Source organism: Pagrus pagrus, assembly GCF_965226575.1.
Source record: "Pagrus pagrus genome assembly, chromosome: 1".
Taxonomy (NCBI): Eukaryota; Metazoa; Chordata; class Actinopteri; order Spariformes; family Sparidae; genus Pagrus; species Pagrus pagrus.
Window position 1 is genome coordinate 6,489,845 of NC_140185.1, and position 25,860 is coordinate 6,515,704.

General features: G+C 41.2%; 1 protein-coding gene across 2 annotated transcripts in view; it reads right to left on the reverse strand.

Annotated features, from left to right (window-relative positions):
* adamts17 (ADAM metallopeptidase with thrombospondin type 1 motif, 17) overlaps positions 1–25,860 on the reverse strand; it is a 113,763-nt gene that overhangs the window by 23,531 nt on the left and 64,372 nt on the right. The window contains exons 10-16 of one of the 2 annotated variants that reach the window (XM_084342277.1): positions 25,607–25,757; positions 18,442–18,543; positions 18,161–18,306; positions 17,499–17,668; positions 12,449–12,576; positions 4,397–4,517; positions 2,476–2,550 (exon numbers count right to left, since the gene is read on the reverse strand). In XM_084342277.1, coding sequence (XP_084198403.1) covers positions 2,476–2,550; positions 4,397–4,517; positions 12,449–12,576; positions 17,499–17,668; positions 18,161–18,306; positions 18,442–18,543; positions 25,607–25,757 — 893 coding nt within the window. The remainder of the gene's footprint in view (positions 1–2,475; positions 2,551–4,396; positions 4,518–12,448; positions 12,577–17,498; positions 17,669–18,160; positions 18,307–18,441; positions 18,544–25,606; positions 25,758–25,860) is intronic. The other variant, XM_084342278.1, reaches the window with a different exon arrangement.

Sequence of the window (25,860 nt, forward strand, 5' to 3'; positions counted from 1 at the left end):
TTAGTCTAGATAGTCAACATTAAACCATATTATCTTCAAGAAAGTGATGACCACAAAGAACCTAAATTTTAAGGTAACATTACTTTTGTTGGTTGTTTGCTATTGCTTCTGTCTAATTTTGTCATTTTGGCCGTCATTCTGATTGGTTACAAAACATTTTCCAAAGCATCTTTACAGCTGGGATCTAAGAACAGAGCCCCGGTAGGGCACAGCTCTATAACTGAACCAACAGGACATCACAACATTGAATCTCTGTCACATACAATCATACAACGCAGTGAAACATACTCTCTGCATTGAACCAATCTTTGAGGAGCAGTGGGCAGCCATCATTCCTTGCCCGGGGACCAACTCCAGATCTAAGCCAGTGCCTTGGTCAGGGACACTGACCAGAGAATCAACCTGTCTTCACTTCCAAATAATTTGAGAAAATATGGATGTGGTGTTTTCAATTTTACCTGACTAACTTCTAAGAACTGTGTCCATGCAACCAGACTGTTGACATTTCCTACACTCTGTTAGCTTATTGCACCTGTTACTGTACAACAAACTCACAACTTAATTATTCTTACTAATACATCCACTTTGTTAGTGCATAAGGTTTGATTCATATGGTGCAACAAGTGCTCCAAACTAAGAGACTTTATGATGTTTGTCATCACCTATCACACCAACTCAGTGTTTTCTGATCATCATCATCATTCATCCACCCAGGGTTTGTATAACATCACACTGCTTCTAACAGACAACAGTCATGATTCAGATGTCTGTTAAACAAACATAGGCTGTTTTAAAGCATTTTAGGAGAGTCATAAAACGCTGGCGTAACTTATAGAGATGATGGCCAGAACTACAAATATGCAGGTTGGAAAAAGAAAAAAAATACTTTCCCTGAGATTGGTATCAACTGAGGAGAATGGGTGACTCAATTTAGTTGGTGATGATTAACTTTGAATAAGTTCATACAGTATATCGATTTCTCCTAGAAATGGATATGAAAGAAAAACTTATTTTACTTTTATACAAGGTCAAAGTGAGCTGCTTTGTTACTGTGCCCAGTACACAATCATGCCCAACATTATTTCATAGTACAGTATTTCACAGTTCCAGACACCGATATAACTTCATACTTACCAATCCATCCCCTGAGCTTTCAAACACACAGCACACTGTTACGCACCATGAGGATGCAGTCGCCTCTGACTGAGAGCCACTTTCAGGTGAAATTAAACACAGACACACTGACGAGACAGCAAAAAGTTTGTTAAATGAACCCAAACGATGAAATGCAAATTACCCGTAGAGAATGATGCGAATACTGCAGCCGCTATCCTGTCTTCATAACAAGGCCAAACTCAGGTCATCAATATTGGGCCGATAAATTTGAGGCCTGATATATATTTTGCATTCTTTAGTGGTTGCAACACATGAAAAAGCTTTCATATGTGAGGGATTACAATATGTCTGACCAAGCAGCAATAGCCACTAGCATTTGGTTACACATTTTCCTTGACCTACTATGGTTACATCACATTACAATGGTAGCAGAGAGACAAATCCCTATGCAGTCCATCATAACGGCCAATCCAGGCAGATACTTTCTGTGTTTACTAGGCAATTGTTTGGTGACAAGTTAGGAAAAAGATATTTAATAAGCTAAGACTTTATTACATGCTTGCCTTGCTTAAACCTTGCTGAGAGTCTGTTTTGAGTCTTTCTGTACCCAAGTGCTCAAAAGCTGCTTAATGTGTTGCCCTACATCGAAACACTAAACATCTTTGAGTGCACTGCCTGTGTAGAAAAGCCTTTCAATATAATCCTCTGATGGTGAGGAAGCAGAATCTCTTCATGTGCACACGGGATATTTGCATTTCAAGAGGTTGCGTTCATGACACAAACTTTTGTGAGCCCAGGCTGAAACTGATCCTGTGCAGATCTTTTCGGAGGGTTTGGGCAACTTGTATCCACAATGAACAAACACACCGCTCCCTCCTGAAAGCCAACCAGCTGTTTCCATCGAACCTCCACCACCCTGCCTGTTCAGCTATGGTTAGACACAGACTCCCATGGGCTCACCTGGGTTTATGAGCACCGCATTTGACGTTTAAGAAGCAAATGCCAAATGTTTAAGTATGACGTTTTGACCAAAACCACAAATGTCAAACTCCTAACATTTTCTAAAGCTCCCTCCACTGATACTCCTCCTGGCAGGAGCAGCAGGGGGAAGGAAACACCTTAGATGAAAGGAATGCGTCCCTGGCATACCTCACGGCTGGGTTATGGGGTAACGGGGTCAAACAGCTGGTTATGTAACTGAAACCAAGCATTTTTTTCAAACAACTCAGTCTCCACACCCCAGAAGAGCCCACAGATTACTGCTTCTCTAATCTACCTACAATAAAACACTCCAGGCAGTGCAGGAAACACACAAACACACACACACACACACACACACACGCACTGCATGCATCTTACATGAGAAACACTTGGGGACAGCTCTGGGTTTAGCCATCACACAGGTAGATACCCTCTTACATTGCCTAGTGGTGACTGGAGGACAAGACAAGGAGGGGAGGTCACATGTCCTGTGGACCACACCAGCATGTGCATGCATGTGCACACACTAGCACACGCACACACACACACGCACGCACGCACGCACGCACGCACACACACACACACACACACACACACACGAACGCACGCACACACGCACGCACGCACGCACGCACACACACACACACACACACACACGCACACACGCACACACGCTCCAATTCCTGTTATTATCCCCTCATCTAACGCAGTTGGTGGTGTGATGTAGACACTGGAGAATGACTGCTGCATCATTAAATCATTTATCAGTGTCCACTGGCTACTGAAACATAACCCAAACATCCATCATCACTGCTGGCACCATGATACATGATCAAGAATTAGTAAGTGCAAAGAAGGTGATAATGAGAAGTATGTGCTTTGTGATATCCAGCCCAACCAGGAGCTGTTATATAACTATAATCATCTGACAGTGCAACAGCCTAAAAGATTTAAGCCTGTCTTATGCAGAAGCGGGTAAAGTCCACTTACACAATGCACCATGTCCTTTTATTTTAGTCAAAGTAGTCCTCCTGGTAGAATAGGTCTACATACTTTAATTTTCTGAAAACACATAATTTTTCTCATATGGTGCATTGCTGCAGCATCCCTTTTCACAATGTGTTTTGAACGCTCCGTTTAAGCTACAAAGTGAGACATCTCGCCTCTGTTCAATCTTTGGTGAGAGCTGCACATGCAGATTACTCAATGGGCAGGATGTAGCCAATCAGAGGCAGAGTAGGGCGGGTCATGGCGAGCAAGGTAGTGTGATCTAAAATGACGCTGCTACAGCAGAAGCAACCGTATGCTGACTGACTGGAGTGTATATATTTATAATAAATCTATAAAAATATATATTTATATAATGCCTGTTACATAGTGATGTGCATAAGTTACAGAAGTTTCAGGCAGTGCAGGAGCAGTGTTTTATTTGGCGTGGACATGTACAAAAACACTACATAACACAATAAAGGAAAGGCAAAAACCCCAAAAAAAGAAATCAAAGATGTTTTACTACTCCTTTTCCAGGATTTTTAGGCTGATGAGAATACTTTAGAAATAGTAACACTCCCTGTCTGAATTACAGACATTGTAGTATTGTATCAAATAGATATTTCAGGTGATTAACAGCTCTTGGTGTAAAAAAAATAAAGTAGCATACTGTATAGTAATGTGTAGAAATTTATCATTTCTGAGTTTGGGACTCCCAAGCGGATGAAGAAACTAATAAACTTTGACCTCATATTGTTCTGGCACCTTTAAATATACCACACCTGAGCACACTTTTAAAACCAATGCAGCAGACTGGAAATGTAAGGACAACTGCTGTAGTGTAAACTTATTTCTCTTCAAAACCTTCAGGCTTTAGACAGAAACATCCATCATGATATCTACATTGAGCTCTGAGCAATATTGAAAGCTGACATGATGTTTGTCCTTCAATACCAGTCAAATATGAGGCAGAAACTGATGTAGACAATTTCATGCCAGCCTCTTTAAATTTGATCATTTAATTTCATGCCTAAATAATTCTACAATACATGAAATGATAACAGTGCTCCATCAGAAAATGGAAACTGTATTTAGACCAGAACACTATACTATACACTATAATAGAATGAGTGCAGGTTCAGAACAGCTCACTGATCTGCAGTTAAATATAAGAAATCAAAGAAACTGCATCCCATCAGCAATGAATGGCAATAATTATGATACCCGATTTATAGAAAGCTAATATCAGCTGCATACATCAGCACACACAGAGAGAATGCTAGTTGGATACTAAGAAATACACACTCACCCATTCCTTTGGTGTGGTTGAAGTCTCCTCTCACTATCTTACAGGAGCGCCCGTCTCCATTACAAACACCACAGCGGTCCTCTTTGGCAGAAGAGCCGATGATGCCGTCACAGCCAATTTTCTAAAGACAATAAAACAGTCGAGAGCAACTATAAAATATACAGCTGATGAGCTGTGTTTGTAGTGCACACTGCCATGTGTGTGTGTGTGTGTGTGTGTGCGTGTGTACCTTTCTGTCTAGACACCTTGCATATGTGTGTGTATACTGGTATAATGTATTTTGAAAAGAAAAAAGTGTACCATGCAAGGTGAGATCTTGTCTTGTCCTGGTGTCATATGCAGTTCAGTCACCCATCAGGAGGTGGTGTTAAAACTTAAGGTAATGGATGCACCAACCTCTATTTAGCCTATTTCACATAAATGTGATAAAGAATAGAAGAACTGAGTAATTGATTAAATGTCTTCGACGAGTTAGTGCTTCTGACAAAGCTATGAATGAACACTACTTTTATGAATACAGAGTGTAACTGAGGAGACGTTTGACTGCTGGTTACAATTTGTGGCCAGTTAAGCCAGGAATTTACTGCAGTAATCCATACTGTAAGGGCCAATGGGGTGTGTCCACAGCCCTGCAGATTATTGGACTTTAAGGGTTTGACTTTTGAGGAAAGGCTCAGCAATGTTCTCCTTTTCAGTAACTCACATAGAACACCATTATTACAGTGAATGACAGAACACAGTGATGCACAGCAGTAATCTCATGTTCTATGAATCGTTGACATGTCTGACAAATGTCTCTGGGACGAACTGATCAACCTCAGATTTAACCTCTCCGAGGTTAGACCAATAATCTAACCTAGTAAGATACTTCAAACCCTTGGTGCCCTGAGAGCAAACACAACTTCAATAAGGGTACAACCAGCAAAGCTGCCATTGAGATCCTTAGGTTACATAAAGCTACAAACAGTATGTGGTCACTAATGAAGGAGGTGTGAAACCATGAAATAAATATAAATTAAGACACACATTTTAAAATCATTTCTGAAAGTACCTGGGACTGACTGATGGCACCTGAAAAAGGATCCAGTGTCAATCATTTCTAGATTTGTTAAAAGCAGCACAGATGTCTTTTGTTCCAGCTCTAAAGGGTGCATGCTATTTTGGATGATACTGGAATATAATCCACTATAAAAATCAAGATGAGAGAAAACTAGGGTATTTATAGGGCTGCACAATATATCATTTCTGCATCGACACTGCAATGTACACATGCAAAATAGTCATATTGTAGGACGTGCGATGTCAAGTGGCTCAACTCTTTCACATTTTAGATGGGTTTTTTTTGTATATAATGTTACAGTTACAGCTAAAAAAATAATGAATATAGTATAAATAACGAAATAGCACACTGCTATTGAGCTGTTCAAGATATCTGGTGAACATTATGCAATATTTATAACAGAAACCAAAATACTGCAATGTCAGTTCTTTTTGTTTCCAATATCACACAGCCCTAGTATTAACATCTTTTGCTAGATCACTTTGAGAAAGGAAGTACCTTATTTTTGCAATATTCCTCAGCTGGAGGAAGTAGGATTTCTCTTATCCACTGAAAGTCAGGTCAGGTCAGCTGCTTAACACGTGCTGTTGGGCTTCAATCGCTTGTTTTTGGGAGGATCAACTAAAATAACTACCATTGTGCCCTGATTGAGCTGCAAGACATTTTGAGACTGTCAGATCCAGAGCAGTTGGGGCAGATGTTTGGAGAGGGAGATCTGCATGATGTCAGCAAAGCAGTGGCCTTAACAGTGGGTATACTGTATACAAATAGAGCAATGGTCCTTAGACTGACCCCTGTAGGACAACATCACTAAGGATGGAAGAGGAACAGGCATTGCTGAGGACAACAGAAAGGGAAAGGAAAAGGACGAAAGGAAGGAAGGAAGGAAGGAAGGAAGGAAGGAAGGAAGAAAGAAAGAAAGAAAGAAAGAAAGAAAGAAAGAAAGAAAGAAAGAAAGAAAGAAAGATGATAATTATTCAAGGCAAGGGGTAGTGACTGCTGACACTAACAGGAGATAACAAAGCTTTGTGTGTGAGTGAGTGTGTGTGTGTGTGTGTGTGTGTGTGTGTGTGTGTGTGTGTGTGTGTGTGTGTGTGTGTGTGTGTGTGTGTGTGTGTGTGTGTGTGTGTGTGTGAGACTGCACACATTAAGTCATGGTAGTCTGAATCAGCAACATATCTATGCTATAGATTCATGAGGCTCCTAAGACACAGAGACTGTTTTTCCTCCATCAGAAATTCCAAATTTAAGCCACACACACACACACAGACACACAGACACACACACACACACACACACACACACACACACACACACACACACACACACACACACACACACACACACAGAGCATGAGAGAAAGTGATGCATGGTGCAGAGTTTGCTGAATCACAGAGCCATATGGCCCTCTCCAGCTCAGTCAGACTTTCAGGGTCCTCCTCCAGCCAGACACAGTCTATTTTCATAGCTTCGCTGAATATATTCCTCTCCCCTTTTCCTGTCTGCTTCCTTTCTTTCTCTTCTCTCTCTCTCCCTCCTTGCCAGTGTTTTCATAGCATGCCTGAGTCTCACATGCCAGGCTTAGAAAAACATCCATTCCTCCTCCTCCCTCTGTAACCTCAGCATCGGCCTACTTCTCTTTGTCTGCAGCTCACAGCTCACAGCCGCCATCCTCCAACTCTTCCACTGCTTCTCCCTCTCAGGTGAACACAGAACCAGTGTGCAGGCTGGACCAAGTATTTTGCAAAAAACATTTCAAACACTGGTAAGACTTTGTAAATCTTCTAAAATAATATACTTAACTGAAATCAGTAATCAAGTCAATATATTTAATGTCCCCCCCAATCAAAAATATGTTTTACTTAATCTTCATCTTCTAGATGTCATTTTAAAGTCTTCAAAAAGATAATTCACCTTTTTTTATGAAAAGAACATACAGTCATGGTGAAAAGTTTCCATCCACTTGTAAAGAACATGTATATTACAGCAGTCTTCAGTCCCAATGATCTCATTTTTCTGTGATGGAATGAGAGGAACACAAACTACTTTGTCACAAAAACAATTATGAAGTTTATAATAAATTCATTAATAAATTAATTTATCATAGGTCTTCTGAAAATGTGACCAAATCTGCTTGGTCAAAAATATACATACAGTAATTCTAATATTTGGTTATTTTGGCCATTTTCACCTCAGTTAGCTGCTTTTGATAGCCATCCACAAGCTACTGATAGTCCTCTGGCTGAATGTTAAATCACTCCTCTTGATAGAATCAGTGAAGTTCAACTACATTTGTTGGCTTCCTGGCACAGACGTGTTTCTTCAGCCCAGTCCACATGTTCTCGATGGGGTTCAAGTCAGGACTTTGAGAAGACCATTCCAAAACCTCAATTCTAGCCTGATTGATCCGTTCCTTTACCACTTTTGATGTGTGTTTGGGATCATTGTCCTGTTGGAACACCCAACTGCACCCAAGACCCAATCTTCTGCTGAAGATTTTATGTTTGTTTAGGTTTTTACAACTCAGCTTTTGTTTCATGTGACCACAGTGTTTTCCTCCAGAAGGTTTTCTCTTTGTCCATGTGATCAGCAGTAAACTTTAGTCGAGCTTTAAGGTGCTGGATCAACGGCGTCTTTATTGTATGGCAGCCTCTCAGCTCATGTTGATGTAAAACACACTTGACTGTGGACACTGACACCTGTCTTCCAGCAGCTTCTAATTCATTGCAGACTTGCTTTTTGGTGGTTTTTGGTTGACTCTTGACCATCAAACCAGTTTTCTCTCAGCAGCAGGTGACAGTTTGTGAATTCTTCCTGATTGTGGCAGTGACACAACTGTGCCATGCACTTTATACTTACAAACAGGTGTTTGCACAGTTGATCTCAGTTGATCCTGTAACTGCTTTGAAATGGCTCCAAGTGACTTTCCTGACTTGTTCAAATCAATAATGTGTTATTTCAGTCCAATGCTGATCTCTTCCAGTCAGAAGAAGTTAAGAGGTCATGCTACAGATGAAATCTCGTAAAACTTCCCGTTCCTCCGTGACAGGGCCCTAACCAGTGCGTGACAGGTCCATGCTTAGACCTGGAAGAGTCTGTGACTGGAATGAGATCCCCCGCAATGGCGTAGTAAACATGGGGCCGAATCATAATGACCCTAAGTGCCATGTGTGGAAACCAGTTGCAATGGTTTATCCATCCACCAGGAGGAGCAGTGATGATGGAAGCTGTATCATTACTTCAGCTAAAATCAGCTGTTCTTACTGTGTCATAGGCTACAGTATTTGACGTGTGTGAGAGAGTGTGAGTCCCTCACAGAGCATATTTAATGATTATTAGGCTACCGTATCATGAGGTCATCAATATTATGCTTCATCTTTTTGTTTTTCAACAGTTCTGCATGAAAGTGAAAGTAACATGGCTGGGGAATTAATGTCCGTGATGATATTTGTATTTGAAGTATTTGTTTTGAATATTTCACTGGGTGTGGGTGGTTACAAGAGGCATGAACTATTACGCCCAGGTGACACATTTTCAGCAGAAATGATTGCCATTGCATAATTTTTCTGATATTTTTATCAGAAATTCCTCATGCAGTGGCGGATGTTAAAAGAGATGCAATCAGTTTATAAAAGTGTGTTCACAAACATCCTCTGCGTATCTTGGGAGGTGACAGAGGCCAAACACATCATTAGCAATTCAGTGCATCTCTTTGTTCTTATTCAATGGCCATCCCAACAGGTCTCCCATCTCATCCCACACTTATCTGGCGGCTGCAGGGCTCTTGAATGAACTAGAGAATTTTGTCCCACATTCTGTCAGCGTGCGTCCACAGATACAAAGAGCACAGTTTGTCTAGTATTTAGCTAAAATACAGAAAGATCACGAACCGGAAGTCCCGCTATTTTGTTTACGTACTATGAAAGCGGAGGCTAAAAAAAGTGTGTTCTTTCCAAAAAACAGTAAAGTTCATCAGTTTGAACATTTCGTATCTTGTGTTTGACAAGAATCTGCAAATCATTGCGTTCTGCTCATTTTCAACAGCAATCCAAACATTTTTGGAGACATAACATAGAGACGCACACATATTCACTGTGTACTTCAGCTGTACTCATTCTAAGTTGACTTGCACGGTTAAGGAAACATGAGTCATTGCTAATGTGTAAGAAGTAAGCTTCTTGTGAGCACATGTGCGTCATGATAATTGCATCCATATTAAACTTTCTAGACCTCTCTCTCTCGCTCTGCCAGAAGGAGGGGGAATTCCTCCCAAATGTACCGGCATCCAACATTTGCAAATAAACACAAAAGACTGACTGTTGTCGGGACACAAGATCCAAATAAACTCCTCAGCCCTCCCCAAGGGAGCAGGCTGTGGATCCACTCCACCACTGCTAACTGCTCATGAATGAGGTACTCTATTGATCCCTGTAGGGACCTTCTCCTCCACAGCTCTGTACTGGGAAATGGTTTTATTTGCTTATTCATTTCATGACTGATTCATTTTTACAGTGATGACAGCAGTACCGAAAACTCTCTTCCTTCACACTCCAGTGGCTGAAAAGACTAAACTTTGCAGATTTATTTACGGACCAGTTTCTCAAACCATTGTCATTCTGCAGCCATGACAATGGCCACTGGCTACAGTGCAATGGCTGCTGATATGATTGTCATACAACACTATACTAAGCATTATCCAATTTCAACAGAAGAGCTCAATCCTATTTCCAATATTTACTCCCACCCCTTTTTGAGTGCCTCCTTGCCCATCAGAACAGAATTGCGAAATAAGACGACCCTTCAAAACCCTCATACGTTCATCAGTTGTCGTCAAGGGCGTGTGTGGTAAGGTCAAGGGGTATATTGGGATTGGACCAAAGAGTGTCCTTGAAGCTGTTAAGCTCTAAAGCATGAGTTACGTGTTATTATACCAATATGAAGTTTGAGCCTCACACAGTATTGATTGTAATGTGGGATTATCAACGGCATTTACATGGACCCTAATATTCCACAATAATCAGAACAAACACCCAATCAGAATGAAAATGCCTTATGTGAACACCTTAATCGAAAGAGACTGATCCTGTCTGACCAGATCTGAATACATTTTCAAACAGATCGAGAGGGGTGATGTAAACCTTTGATAATCCAGTCAAAAGGAAAATATCAACCATGTAAAGGCTTATTCCAGTCGTTTCTCTCTGGTTGGAAAAAATGTATTCTTTCTGTGCAAGCTCGCCTCACGTGGGCCCCAAGGAGGAACAAAGTTGGAGTAAAAGCCATGCTAATCCAGCTTGGTTTAAGACTGCTCCTGGCTAATGTTCAGTCCCAGGAAGAGGAAACGGACAAAATGGGACACTTGCTGGCCATAAAACATCAGAGACTGTTGTGCCGGCATCTTTACAGAGACCTGTCTCCACCACAACATCTTGGATCAAGCTGCTGCACTCGACTGGCGGACCGTGTTCTGAGCCAGCAGAGTGCAGGACTACAGCTGGACGAGGAGAGGTGGACTCTGTTTGTTGACGGACAGTGTTTACCTGATGTCGAACTTTTGATATGAGGACACCGACCACATTATCATCACCATCTTGTTGCTTTCGCTTACATTCAACCTGGCGCAGATTCAAAAGATGTGCTATGTGTTTATGTATATTTGTATATAAATAACTACATGTTCTGTGATTTGTGTAGCATGAAGATGAGTTTACAATCTTTCATTCCGTTATATAATCCCTTGTTGTTTAATGATGAATAAATGACCTTGTACCTTAAGCAGTAATGGAGTAATATAACGCGTTTGTAATAGGATTTGCAGTAATATTATTACAGTTACTAAGTCCGGTAACGCAGTACCACCGCAAATGGGTCCACTCAAAAGAATCAAAAAGGATTTTTCATAAAATTAAACCAAGTTGTGAATATTGGCCTGCGAAGTCCACCGCTCACTGTCTGCCAACTTAATTTGGCAAACAAAAATGTAACTTCTTCCGACAGCAGACACATTTTCTATTCTTTCTGCCTGGTGTTGTTTGTATTCTTTACGTTGCATGAAACATGAAAGTGTCCCTAGCTTTTCCATTTAGTTTTAACCCCAGGACAGCCCCCGGAGTACTGCAAGTGTTTTCCTTTGTAGAAATCTGTTTTCACTTTGACATTTAAGAGATTTTTTTGGTATATTTTTTGTTTTGTAAATTTTTTGTATACTGACCATGATTCCATTTCTTAAAGCAATAAAACGGGAAAACAAGGGGGGGAATACTTTATTAGGCACTGCAGTTTTTCTGTTGTTTTTATGCACAAGGGCTGAGAAGAGAAGGGAGATGGTAAGTAAGACATAAGTACTGTGAAGAAGGCTGGGGAGGCACTTATAATTTCTTCACTTTTCTACCTTAATGGACAGAGCGCTTTATAATTGAACTCTCTCTCACACACACACACACACACACACACACACACACACACACACACACACACACACACACACTCGCAAACTGATGGTGATGGAGCTGCATGCAAAGTGCTGGCTTGACAATCAAGAGCAGCTTGCCCAAAGAAGAGCCAGGGCCTGAACTGCCAACCCAGACATTCGTGGACGATCCACTCTACCTCTTGAACCAAAGCCTTCTAAGATGCTTCTAACCAGTCAAACATCTGCAGGAACATTGAGAAACAGAGAAAAGTGTGTTGTTTCGAGACAGGAGAGTGCCTCTGGTTGACTGTTGTACATGGCAATGGGCTGGGGCATTGCACCTTGGTGATCTCATCAGTTGTCAGCTCAGTTCTTTCCTGGTGGATAATTGTTGAGCAACCTAACCCAGGCAGAACAGGCAGGCCACCAGGCCAAAGCAGGTCTAATTGTTTTTGTCGTGTAACATTCCATGACATGATTTTGAAGAAGTATGCACGTGAGTGTGTGTGTGTGTGTGTGTGTGTGAGAGAGAGAGAGAGAGAGAGAGAGAGTGAGAGAGGGAGAGAGTATGAGTGTGTACCTGACACCTTCCATTAACACATAGGTCCGCTTCGTATGGTCCACAGGGCGTCCCATCCATCACTCTGTCAGTCATCAGGACTGGGACATCTCGACCCACGGGGCTGCAGAACAACACACACGGCTTTTCTGCTCATGCACACACACACACACACACACACACACATACCATGTTGTTATTGCAACAGTCATGGATGAAAAGTATTAAAATATATCAATCAAGCTAAAGTACTGTTAATTGAAAGATATTTTAATCAAGTAAAATTTCTTGTGTAAAAAAAATGTACTCTAAATAAAAAGTAGGTTAGTTGAAATATACAGTACTTGGAGTAAGTCTTGGATGGGTGGATAAAGAAAAAGTGATATTTGATGATAAATGATCCTACTGCTAAATTAAAGAACACATTTAAACTACAAAATAAATTCCATTAAATGTCAAATGTAGATTCAACAACATCAGCCTTTATGCCGAAACCAACAACAAATTCCATTTCTATAAATGCCATTAGTACGTTAACTCAAGCTTCTTCCAGGGCAACAGAAAAGTCCTCCTGCTCCAACAAAGCTAGTACGTGAGGAATATTGTGTCAATCTACCAAGATATTGAGACTGATAGGGTTTGGTAATAATACTGTTGTAAATGACAACATGTATCACTCGTGTATTTTAGTACTTTGATGATATTTCATATTTTCTTTTCCTGACAACACTGATAAGCCACACTGTTTACCAAATATTTTTTGACAGATAACTTAATTTTGTGCTTAAGGTTACTGAATTTAAGCTTTTGCTAATATGGAAGAATGATGTATGACTATAGTAGAATCTTATCCACAATCCTGGACAAATGAGCGTTGATAAACTGCTTCTACAGAAACCAAAAGAGGAAAGGGAGGACGGAAAGAGGGACACTGATTTGTCTCGCTTCTCAGAAAAAATATTCACATCCTGTTGTAAACAGCTACCATAATTTTTCAAAAGCAGGAGAGCTTTTGTCAGCTGTAATTTCATGAGCTGCTGATAGGGACTCAGATGCTGATCAAAGGGCAGAACTCGGAGGAAAACTTAACTGGTGTCAGCTGAGAGGTGACCCAGCTGGCTGCACTGGTTCTGGAGCAGAATAAAGGACTGCTTGTTTGGATCCACGTCAGTCCACTTTTGGAGGACACCAAACACCAAAGTAATCTGTATAATTGTATGTATGTAGCTGGTAACAATCTCCCTCTGGGACAATTAATCTATAACTGAAACATCACTGGGCTTGCATGGAATTTCTACTTTAACTCTCTCTTTATAATACTTTGTAAATGGTTAATAAATACATATATATATATATATATCTGGATCGCCAATATAAAGTTCTAATTGATGTTTATAAACCTTTACAATTGCTTTAAAAATGGTAACTATAACGTTATCATGTGATAATGATAGGTAAATTGTTAGTCCATGGCAAGCTTCCCAGCAACAGCCACTTAGATGTAATGATATTAATATGCAAACTTAATAATGCAAGGTGAATCATAACTTACACAGTGAACAACAGCTTGTGGGATACAAAGAAAACAGTTGAAGGTGGCAGAGCCTTTGGAATAGATGGGCATTGAAAGCCCATTATCACAAATCCAACCTCGACATGCAGACATCAAAGAATCCAATATAAGGACTCAGCCCATGTACTGTCTGCCACAGGGGTCCTTACAGTGTGTTCACACTGCATTCAAAGTGAATTTGAGAGGTATTGCCTTCACTGACAAAATGAATGAAGTGAGTTGTGCAAGTTGGCTCTCATACTTTCATGAATTCCCCGTAGGCAGTCTGAAATAAGGCAAAACCAAGTAATGTGACTTGAAAGTGTTTCAACTTGAATGTAAAACTTGTGCTTATCCCGAGGCTGTTTGACTGCAAACATGAACATTCAGAGACAAGAAGAAAATGCAGAGCGAACAGAGGAAATAGAGCAAGACTTGGCGTTTTCAGTTGGTTCTAAAATCAGATAAAGGGATCACAGCAAGTGTCATTTCTAGTTTCAGACTGACGCAGTTGTCATTTTCACACCCAGTGCCCAAATGTAACTGAGCCCACCTGTGCACCCCTGGGCGTGTTGGTCTTGAAATGAGGTGTGGTCAGGCGCACACTGATGGTGGATTGCTATCTTGAGGTAGCAGAAAGCGACAGCTCCGTAGACCAGCATTAAGCTGGTCTGAAGGCAAAAGAGAGCGCAGTCTGTTTCCTGCTATTTAAAGGACGCATTACATGCTCCTACACAGGCAGGTTCCCACTGTTCATACACTCTGATTTTCTGATTTGAGAGGCTGCTTTCAGTTATTTTAAACATTTCCATGAACACAGTCATGTACTGTAACAAATATTGTGGCACATTTAATCAGCAAAACTAGAAGCTGTAGTTATAAAGTCTCCAAAGGAAACAGAATTAAACTTTTAGCTTCTGAAATAAATATGTTCCGACAGGATGTCAGGATTTATCAGGACAGCTGCTTCACTCCTCACTCTTTACTGTTTGAATCTGGACTGTGTGTGAAGCTTTCGATGTGTAGAAGAACACAGAACATTAACTTAAAATACTAACTGATCATGTCAGCGAGTCTGGAATTTGAAATTTATCAGCTGTCCCTCGTGCGCAAATGCACATGTTAATGTAGAGATACACGTGTTGTTTCTGCTGCTGGAGGATCGCTGCAGGTAATGTCATTAATACTTTCCTCATTAAGGCGTATTTCTTCCCTCTCATCCCACCGTTAGCGATCAGAATGATACTTTTTATGACCCGTCTCTCCTGATCCACACACACACAGAGGGACAGCAGCGCTCCTCCTCTTACTCCTCAGTTTAATATCAGTTTATTTTATATGCAGTCAAACAGAGTTGTTGATGGGATAGATGATTGTGAACTGCGGAGCAGAGGGTCCAGCCGCTGTAGACCACATCCCCGTCCCTCACTGAAGACAAGTGCCACTGTTTAATATCAGTGTATCAGACCTGTGTCAGGTCCTGGTGCACCTGGCTCTTAAAGGGAATGGGAGATGACACTCGGATTGGTTTAATTTATGTTCCGCCCAAAATCACCCATGACTAATTCAGAGTCTAAATACAACCTCTTCGGGCTGTGTGCAGCAATTTGAGCCCAGATTATCCAACGTTTAACTACAATATGGGCACGTTTAGATCGAGCGCCATAGACCGTCTAAATAGGGCCCAAAGTCTTCGCTGCCCATCAACACACAGAGTCACACTCCGCAAACGTCCTATTTAACTTCCTGTTCTCATACTTTTCCATTTTGCTCGCTCAAAACTGTTTCCCAACAGAACTCCACTAGTCCACTTTAATATTGTGTAGGCTTCTGCCCACCTCAAAGCTTGAAGTATTGAGTGGTATTACATGACAAAGCTCAAGCACAAAGATAATTTTGAATCTTTTCATTTTTATGACCTGTGTGTTTAAATCTGTTCACTTAAACAAAAGTATAAAATCCTGAACATGCTGCAGCCCGTTGAAGTAAATTAACTTTCTGGCCACCTCATGGCTTTCAAGTACCACATTAATCACTCCAACAGTGAAAGCTTTAAAGCAATTATCACTCTATTAAGGACATTTATTTAAAATCTGCCCCCCCTCTTCCCAACACTGTTGAACCCCACTGTTCCTATTAACACATACAAAGTAGTGGGAATATTTCCATTTAATATTGAAGTTTCCACCATTTCTCATCTGACAAGACCCTCACTGCGTGCGGATACATTTAGTGTAGGATCATTGCAGTGTAAAATGTTACAGGGTACATTAGTTAGAACTGAGGAAGCGTCTTGGATGAGAGGTGAAACATCCCTCAGGATAGTGGGGGTCTACTTCTCCATTATCATTCTCTTTTCTGTATGTCAAAAAAAACATCAGTTCTAGTGTATTCTGGCAATGTTGTATTTATAGATTGGGCCAAATTAACCCTAACCCTTACTACTTTTTTTTGTACTGGTTGTATCTAAATTATGATTCAGTGCAAAATTAATATCACCTCCACAAATCAGCATCCACTCCGTTTCCTGAGTAATAATGTCAAACAGGTTTTTCATCTCTTTCACTGCTAAACTGGAAGTCCCCACGCATCAGATCTTGATGAACGAATTATTCAAGTTTACTGAGGTACATACTACATTCTATAATTTGTTGAGAACAAAATGATGTAACAACGGTCAGTGGAAACCAAAATCATCAACCCACTTGTGTGAATTTTATCAGGGCAACTCATAATGTGACTCAGTAGTGTGTATGGCCCCCGCGTGCCTGTATGCACTCCCAACAACGTCTGGTCAAGCTCCTGATGAGTCTGCAGAAGGTGTCCTGGGGGACCTCCTACTAGATCTGGAACAGGGCATCAGTGAGCTCCTGGACAGTCCATGGTGGTACTTGGGGGTGTCAGATGCACAGATACATAACATCCCATAGATGCTCAATTGGATTTAGGTCAGGGGAACGAGAGGGCCAGTCAATGGCATCAATGCCTTCATCATCCAGGAACTGCCTACACACTCTGGCCACATGAGGCCGGACATTGTCCTGCACCAGGAGGAACCCAGGGCCCACTGCACCAGCGTAAGGTCTGACAATCGCTCTGAGGATTTCATCCCGGTACCTAACAGCAGTCAGGGTACTGTTGGCTATGACATGGAGGTCTGTGCCACCTTTCAAGGATATGCCTCCCCAGACCATCATCTGACCTGCATGTCTATGGCCAACTTACTTTTTCTTTGCCTCAGCAGGACTTTAGGGGTTCAAGATGTGTACCAGCGACCTGACCAAGTCTACTGAAAGGTCTAACATCACACTCATATGATCTTTACGCTCACTTCTCAATCAAATTACATATTGATTTATGTTCTCATTGATCATTTTAAAAAAGGTGCCTATGCCTTTGAGATTGTACATCCCAAATTTTGGGAGCAACTCACACTGGATCTCATGAAAATAAATTAGCTGATGAATGAGGGGGTTATTGCTGCAGTAAGTAGTGTACATGTGTGCGTGAGTGTCTCACCATCATTAATAATAGCAGTCAGCATGCTGCCCTTTTTCTTGCTGGCCAGTCTGTCGTAGGACAGACACTGTAGGTCTCTGAAGCTGGGTGTCCCCTTGGGACAGGGAGGACCTTCACAGGCCTTGTGCTCCACACTGGTCTTCTGACAATGTCTTCCACCAGGACCAGGCCTAAATGCACACGCACGTGCACGCACGCACGCACGCACACACGCACGCACGCACGCACGCACGCACGCACACACACACACACACACACACACACACACACACACACACACACACACACAAAGTGTGTAAGCATGAGTCAGTCACTAGATGACAGATTTTTTTTTGCATAAATGATCATGATAGATGGACAGGTCAGGGTCTTTTTTAGTTAGTTATTTCCCTGTTCAAACAATGAAATGCTTTATAAACCATTTATGAATAAAGGTTTATAAGTTCTAACGTTATATTGGCCATCCAGGTAGTGTTAGATGAACTACACAGTATTTGTTAACCATATACAAAGTATTATAAATATCAGTTGCAACTTTCCAACAAACAATTGCTCAATAAATGTTTATAAAGTATTTCATTGTGTATGGTTAAAGTCATACAGTCTCTGTGTACATAAAACTATTAAATCCAGACAGACAGACAGACAGGTAGATGACATACGGGGGGTTGTCACATTTCCTCTGTCTGAACTGGACTCCAGTACCACAGGTCCTGCTGCACATGCTCCACTGGCTCCATGGACTCCAGTCACCGTCCACATGCTGAGGGATGGGAGTCTTACTGACACACTCGCCTGCCCTGCACCACTGACACACACAAATGAAAAAGATTTTAAATACACTTCACACTCATCATAGCCTTTATTTAGGCAGATCAACAGTCACCTTCTATCAGAAGCTGTTGCCTGAGAGAAATGTGAGTATCTGTGCAAGCAGTCCTACCTTGTCTGCTCCACACTCTGTTCCATCCAGAGGAGGATCCAGTTTTGTCTTACAGGATGCATCCCCCTCTACTAAACACCACAGGCCAGCACACATCAGGTGCTGAAACACACACACACACACACACACACACACACACACACACACACACATAAATATGGGAATAAATTCTTCTTTGTCATCTTTTCGATCAGTAAATAACTCAACAGTAGCTGTTGATGCTTCACATTAAAGGCCTACCAGGAGAGTGAAGGACGGTGCTCTCTGAGCCACTGTGGGCTTTTGAAGTGAAACATCTGTGCACCTGTTGAGTTTGCATTAACAAGCAAACAGCATGATAATACAGAGGCTTTATCCTCAGCAGCCCAGGGTTGGAGTCTGACCTGCGGCCCCTTGCTGCACGTCACCCCCCCTCTATCATCCCATTTCCTGTCATCTCAAGCTGTCCTGTCAATAAAGCCATGAAAAGGCCAAACAAATACTTACTACAGGGTTTCCTTACTCAGTAAGAGAAAAATTAAGACCTGTCTGTACAATAAATGGCTGTCAACAACAAAAACTATATGTGATCATAACGGTATAAGCAATCACTCTGATAACAATAAGGTTCTGTAAACAGTGGAGCTGAGCATCGGCTTAGAAAAATGGATATTAATGACCTGTTGCAGCTGCACATTGCATAGAAAAAACAAAAATAAAACAAGAAGGATATGGCTTCATTTACCTCTTCACAGATGAGTTGGGAGATTCCAACACTGATATGACAGTTGTTGTCTTTTATTCATTCATACTTTTGTATGAGTCAACATCAGTTATCCTTGTGATCGTCAGAGAGGACGTCATTAAAGACAAAACAAACCTCACAGACCCCATCAGTGCAAATACTGTTTGGCAGTGTGTCTCAGGTAAACTGATGTTTAATATGTGTAATTTGCAGGTAAATGTGCGTTATATAAGAGTTAAATAGGTTGTGAATGTGGAGACCTGTAAATTCAGATGGCAGTTTCTATAATTCCTAAAATCGCTCATAAAGTGATTCTAACAATATCGTTCACCACTGTTGTTGTTTTTATAGTTGTTGTGTTGTTGTAGTTTCGTAGTCTTGCAGTCTTGGTGTTTTTCTCTGCCGTGAGGGTAAATAAAGGCTCTGGACACTAGGTGAAAATGTATGGCATGTCAGGAGTTAAACCCTGAGGTACCAGACTAAATATACAGGCCTGGGGAGCAATCACAATGGTCAGGACATTTCTTTTTAGTCTGAACACTGATTACTTCAAAGTCTCTCAATCAAATGACAGGCTTGAAGCTCAGGATGCTTGTGTTTTCTTTGCTCAGGTTATGCATTAAGTCACTACCAGGTGGACTCACACTGCAGCAACCTGTTTAATATCAGGCTTCAGCCACAGAGGTCCTACGGCTGGAATCTCAAGCATTTTTACAAAAAAAACTGAGGAAAACAAAAAATTACAAAGTTGAAACACTTTGCCTCAACCTCTATAACATCTGCTGTTTCTGTATACATATCTTTCACGTCTCTTCCCTTTCTGTAACTGGTGTTCATTCAAGCGTGTCCAGACTTCTTGCTGATTCACTGATGGGGTGGGGATGTCTTTTCTTTGTGAATGATTTGTGGTAACTACTGGCTCCTTGTGACTTGAATACTATGGTTAGATGTTCTGACAGTTCAGCCATATAAGGGAGTCCCACTGGGATTCTTCTGGTGGTCCCTGTTGATTTAGCCCTGTCTGCTCCGGTCTGAGGTCAGAGCCATCTCATGTACAACACTCACTATAACAAATAACACTGACACCCCTCTCAGTCCACTTTTCACATTGCTTCTGTTTGACTACAGATTGAGGATTCTCAGTTGCATCCAATAGCAGCCCTAAAAAAATGCCCTGCCAAGCATTTTTGTGTGTGTTTGTGTACGCATGTTTGTGTGTGTGTGTGTGTGTGTGTGTGTGTGTGTGTGTGTGTGTGTGTGTACCTGTACGTGTGTGTTTGTTTGTGTGTGGGAGAGAGCGAGTACTCTCCTTGTAAAACCAAGTAAAGCAGATGAACTGTGATGTTGTCTCAGCTCTCACTTTGATGAGAACCTCTGCTGAGACTGTTTGTTACACTCTGTAGATGAAGCCCTTCCTGCTTTAAATTGTCAATTTACTTGAGCGTGAGTGCCTCCGATGAAAGCTCATATGACCCGTTCCCTGTCGACTTTGATGTAATGCAGTCAAAGAGGCTTGACAGCGTATTGCATGCTGCTGACTGGGTAATTGATTTACCCTCTCATTCCTCTCTGTGAGCCAGTCCTCTTTTCATCCTCTCTCACTTCTCATCTCCTCTCAAAAACAATAATACAAACTTCACTTCTCGTCCTCTACTAATGAGAGGAAGAAAGGAGAAGTTACCATCCTTTGAATATAAAATAGGTGAGTATCAAACAGACACAGTCACTGTCATATCTGTAAATGGACTAGTTCTTCAGTAAAGTGTAAAGCCAGTCATTCTCTGGCCTCGCCTTACAGATTGTCATTATTCCTGCGGTGTGAGACTAGTTAGATCGCAGCAATGCAGCAACAGATGCAGCAACAGATGCTGCAGAACAGTAAATATTGCATATGGACGCTACATCTCCATGAAGAAAAGGGAATATTTCAGTCTGATAAACTCACTGGTTGGCTGTCTATGTGTATCTCATTAACAAGCAGGCAGGAAATACATCATGACATGTTCTAGGTTGTTTGTCCAGTCCAAGGGTTCCCAAACCTTTTCTCTTTGAGGGCCAAAACTAAAACGTAATGGTTTGCACAGGCAAAGAGCAAACATCTATTGTATTATGTCGTATTGTTTGGCTCAGATGCAAAACAGTGCAAGGATCCCAAGTTTCTGCAAGTATTCTGCTGACTACATTTGGGCATTTATCATTTATTTGTTTTTTTTTTAAACTAACCTTTTTAACCCTTGCCCTGACAACAGAGTTACAAGGGCTGATGGTTGAAATATCCCCATATGAAATGGTACAAACCTTCAAGGCCCTTATATATCATCAGTAGTCATCAGTGGTGTTTATGTAAACAAATGCGGAGGGGATAAAACAATGATGTCAAAATGCAGGACTGTCATGCACAAATAACAATGCAATGCTAGTTAACTAGCTAGTTAGCTACTAAAACATCAACAAACTAGTAGCTGATTGTTTTGTGCTTGTTATGAAGAAAGGGGCTGTGATACATTGAAACGCGGGTTATGAGAGTTTTCATAACCCTCGGTTGGAGTCGGTCCAGACAAATCCCTGTTTGGAGAGCCATGAAGCATTGCTAAAATGAGCACTTAGTTTCAAAGAGAATGGGCAGCTGGCCCCAGTCAGCCCCCTGTGGCTTAAATGGGCTACAACCGCCACTTATCAAGATCAAGATATACTTTATTCATCCCACTGCGTAATTTGTTTTTGACTGCTGTTACTTGTTGACTTTATTGTGTATTGATGGATTTATTTAGTTGAAACATTCAAAAGCACTCACAAGTGATTGATTTTTTAGCTGTAGATTAAGGTTGGAGGCTATAATTATCACCTTATCATAATGCTTTGTCCTATTTCATGTACCGTTTGTTGTTTGATAAATAACAGGACAGAATTATTTATTTTCAGCAGTAAGCATTTTACTAATTGGCCACAGGAAGTAAAAAGCGTCATTTTCTGCACAATAGCACAGCATCAGGGGCGCTGCCTCGCTGCTGACCCTGTGTCAAACAGCTCTCTACAGTGTTTTATTGTTTTAAGTATGTCTTAAAGTGTGTTAAGTGCTGTCCTGCCATTTGTTTTATTGTTCAGCCTACTATCTCGATAACCATAACCAGTTTTATTAACGCTGATATCCGGAGACCACACAGACAATGCTGACAATGCGCCATCCATTATCTATTCCATGGAGTTTTTGCTCTCATGTAGGGGTATTGCAAACAGCTTGGGCACTGATATTGTCCTACCCCGTGGCTCACTGTGGGGGAACTGATAAAAGAGAGGATAAATTCTTTTGAGCGTCACGATCCCTGTGAAATGACTCCTTTCACTATCATAATGTGAGCCATTCGGTCCAATAACATTTGGAAAGTCTAGAAGAGCCACACGATTTTATCCCCCTTCCAAGTTAGCCAGGCACCAAATGGGAAGTTAGCCAGCTCTATCAGCAATCCAGCTTTTTAAGCTGGGAAGTCGAGCTTTCATATGGATTGACGGGGCTCCACCTCCAACACTGTTTCCAGTAATAAAACGTCCTTGAATAGACCACATCCCAAATTCCTTCTTTATTTATGCGCCACCATCGGACGTTGATAACGCATTATCACTTTGCGCTGGGGGATTCAGCGTGTTCACCCGGGTCTTACGTTTAGATCAAGGCCAAGCCAATAAAAAACTGTGTCTACTGCAGAGTTGAAAAGACCGGGTGTATATGCAGTTTACACATTACCATTGCACGCCTGATCTTAGTGGGTTTAAGTGGGATTTTTGACCAGTGGAAAAGGGGTACAAGATAGGTTTTCAGGTGGTAATTCCAAGGAACCTATAACTGTTCACCTGCTCAACAACAGCAGTGTGTGTCCTTGCCTCCTTTTTTCTAAAATCAACAATCAGCTCCTTGGTTTTGCTGACGTTGACCAGTCGATTGTTCTCTGTGCACCACTCTGCAAGATGGATGATGTGACGCTTCGCATCCGAGGAGGACTTTTGACGCAATAGTCCAATCTCTTTCACTGATATGGGGTTAAAGCAGGACTGCAACGTGGATATCAATGGATTATTTACCCCATGAATTTGGACAGCTCACTATTATACCGTTTTATGCTCCGGGACCCAATAATAAGGAAGTTTTAACAGCACACTGACACGTTCAGCTGATCAGCCAGTATTCTTTCTGGGGGATTTCAACACATTACTTCAGCGGCACACCTCCCAAATCTGTGGCAATATGTTAACTACCCAACTCGCTCATCACAAATTGTGGATCTTTGTTATGGAGGACACGTATAAGTCAATATGCAGGCCTCCGATTGGCAAATCAGATCATAATGTCATTCACTTATTGCCAAAGTACAGACAGTGAGTGAAGGGGGAACTACCCACCATTAAAACAACTCAAGTCTGGGACAGAGAAAGTGAGGACAAGCTGTTTTGAAGCTACAAACTGGGATATGTTTTTCGACTCATGCACAGATTCCCATGAGCTGACAGACTATGTTAATTCATACATACAATTCTGTGAGGGATCTGTAATCAACACCAAGGAAGAGAAAGTATTCACCAATACCATCACCACTGGCTGACAAAAGACTTGAAAAGATGCCTCAATGACAAAAAGGTGATATTTATCAGGGGTGATACTGAAAGACTATGGAGACTGTCAATTGTTCTAAGTATCTGGGTACATACATAGATGATAACCTGAGTGTACAGACAATTTGGATTTTACATGTAAAGTGTGTAAGTCTTATGTGTCAGTCTGCTAGAGAGCGTTCTTGTTTTTATCAGCTCAGTTTGGTACAGGTACCTGACCTTGGTAAATAGAAACAAGCTAAAAAGGATTGTTAAGACAGCGGGGAAGATAATAGGCAACCAACAGAAGCAACTAGATGATCTTTACAGCACAGTTGTACACAGGAAAGCCACTGTCCCTCATAAATGACAAAACACACCCCCTCTACACTGAGTTTGAGCTGCTCCCTTCAGGTGATGATACAGAATACCTCTGGCAGAGAAAAAGATCTACAAGGGCTCATTTATCTCAAATGCAATTCAAGTAGTCAACCGATTACAGTAAACTTAAATATGAGAGTGTAAGCTGAACACTATGCGTAGTAATTTTTGTTGTTTTATTAATGTGATGTCTCTTGTTTTTGTTTTTAATCCTGTGGACATATTTGTGTTTGTATTTTCCTGGGTGAGACCAGAGACAATTTTCCTGCTCCGGCTGGAGAATAAAGTCATTCTATTCTATTCTATTCTACTCTACTCTACTCTACTCTACTCTACTCTTTTCTATTCTATTCTATATTTTAGTTAGATTGGATGTTACAACAGAGTTGATAAGATGTACCTTACGTCTCTGTGGCGCAACCAAACAACAACATAGTTTTAGTATCAAACTAAGTAGTTCCAACTTATTGTTTAGTGTGGACTTTACACTCTAACTTAAGACAGAACGTATGCATAGCTGTTGCAACAGGCAGCTGACCAGAACAGTCTTCAGACAGAGGAGGATGGTAAAACTATTTGCTTGAATGTATTGCGTCACATATTGTCCTGTTTGTGACTGAGAGTGCAACTAGACCCTACAGAAAGTGTATGCACACAGACCTGTATATTTATCTGAAGTTTCAGCACTGACCACATTATGGAACAGTGGTCAGGAGACAGAACACAACGTCTGCAGTAGGCCCAGGGGGGTACTCAGGACCAACTGGTACAAGGAGTGGATTCTGAAAATCCCACAACAACTGCCAAATCAAGGAGGACCCACAGTAGTGTTCCAGTGAGACTCCCTTACATGACTGAACTGTCAGATCATCTAACCAGAGTCTCCAAGTCACAAGCAGTCAGAACTTACCACAAACCATTCAACAAGTTGATCTCTGCTGGTACGCCCTAAAGACAGGCCCCATACTGAGAGAGATTGCGGTGGTGTATGACATCATCATGACATCAAAAGTGACAGCTGTGGGAAACACCAAGGACCGTGGATAAGAGACTGAATAATAAAAAGAGGCAGATAACATCATCTGTCTGAACAACAAACCAAAACCACTCCTAGCATCCACTGGGAAAGAGGTCAAAGGTCATTTACCAGGAGTCAGCCCCACATTGTTATAAACTTGACATCTTTGATTAGATTCTTCTTACTTTAATCTTTGTAGAATTCTTTCTTCAGTTTTATCCAGTAATTGGTAAATTGATGCATATTTGAGGACAACAGTTGATTTTTTGGCGCTCCAAGCCAGCATATCTGCTTCTGTCCTTTTTTATTTGTTTTTTGAGTCGCTCTACATTGTAAACATTCAAAGTATCAATGGATCTCTTTGGGTATTTAGGACAGGTTAGACAAAAAAAAAAAAAAAGTTCTGAAAAACAAATAAATAAATAAAATGTGACATTTAAAATACTGGAATATTTTACCTCCATGTCATTGCAGAAAGTGGCATTGGTTCCAAACAGAATCTGGCACTGTTCATCCACACTGTAGTGCATGCCTGGCAGCTTGGGAGGAAGGCGGACCTGGTAACGGCTCCTGGGGTCTGTGTGCAGTAGGCAGGCACTGGCTTTGGACCTGTTTGAAAGGCACCCAAGAGTAGGATTCATACTGTTTTATTTCCAAGAGTTTTCTTTTCATTGTCAAATCTGAATCCAAAAGAGACTTGGTATTAACAGTG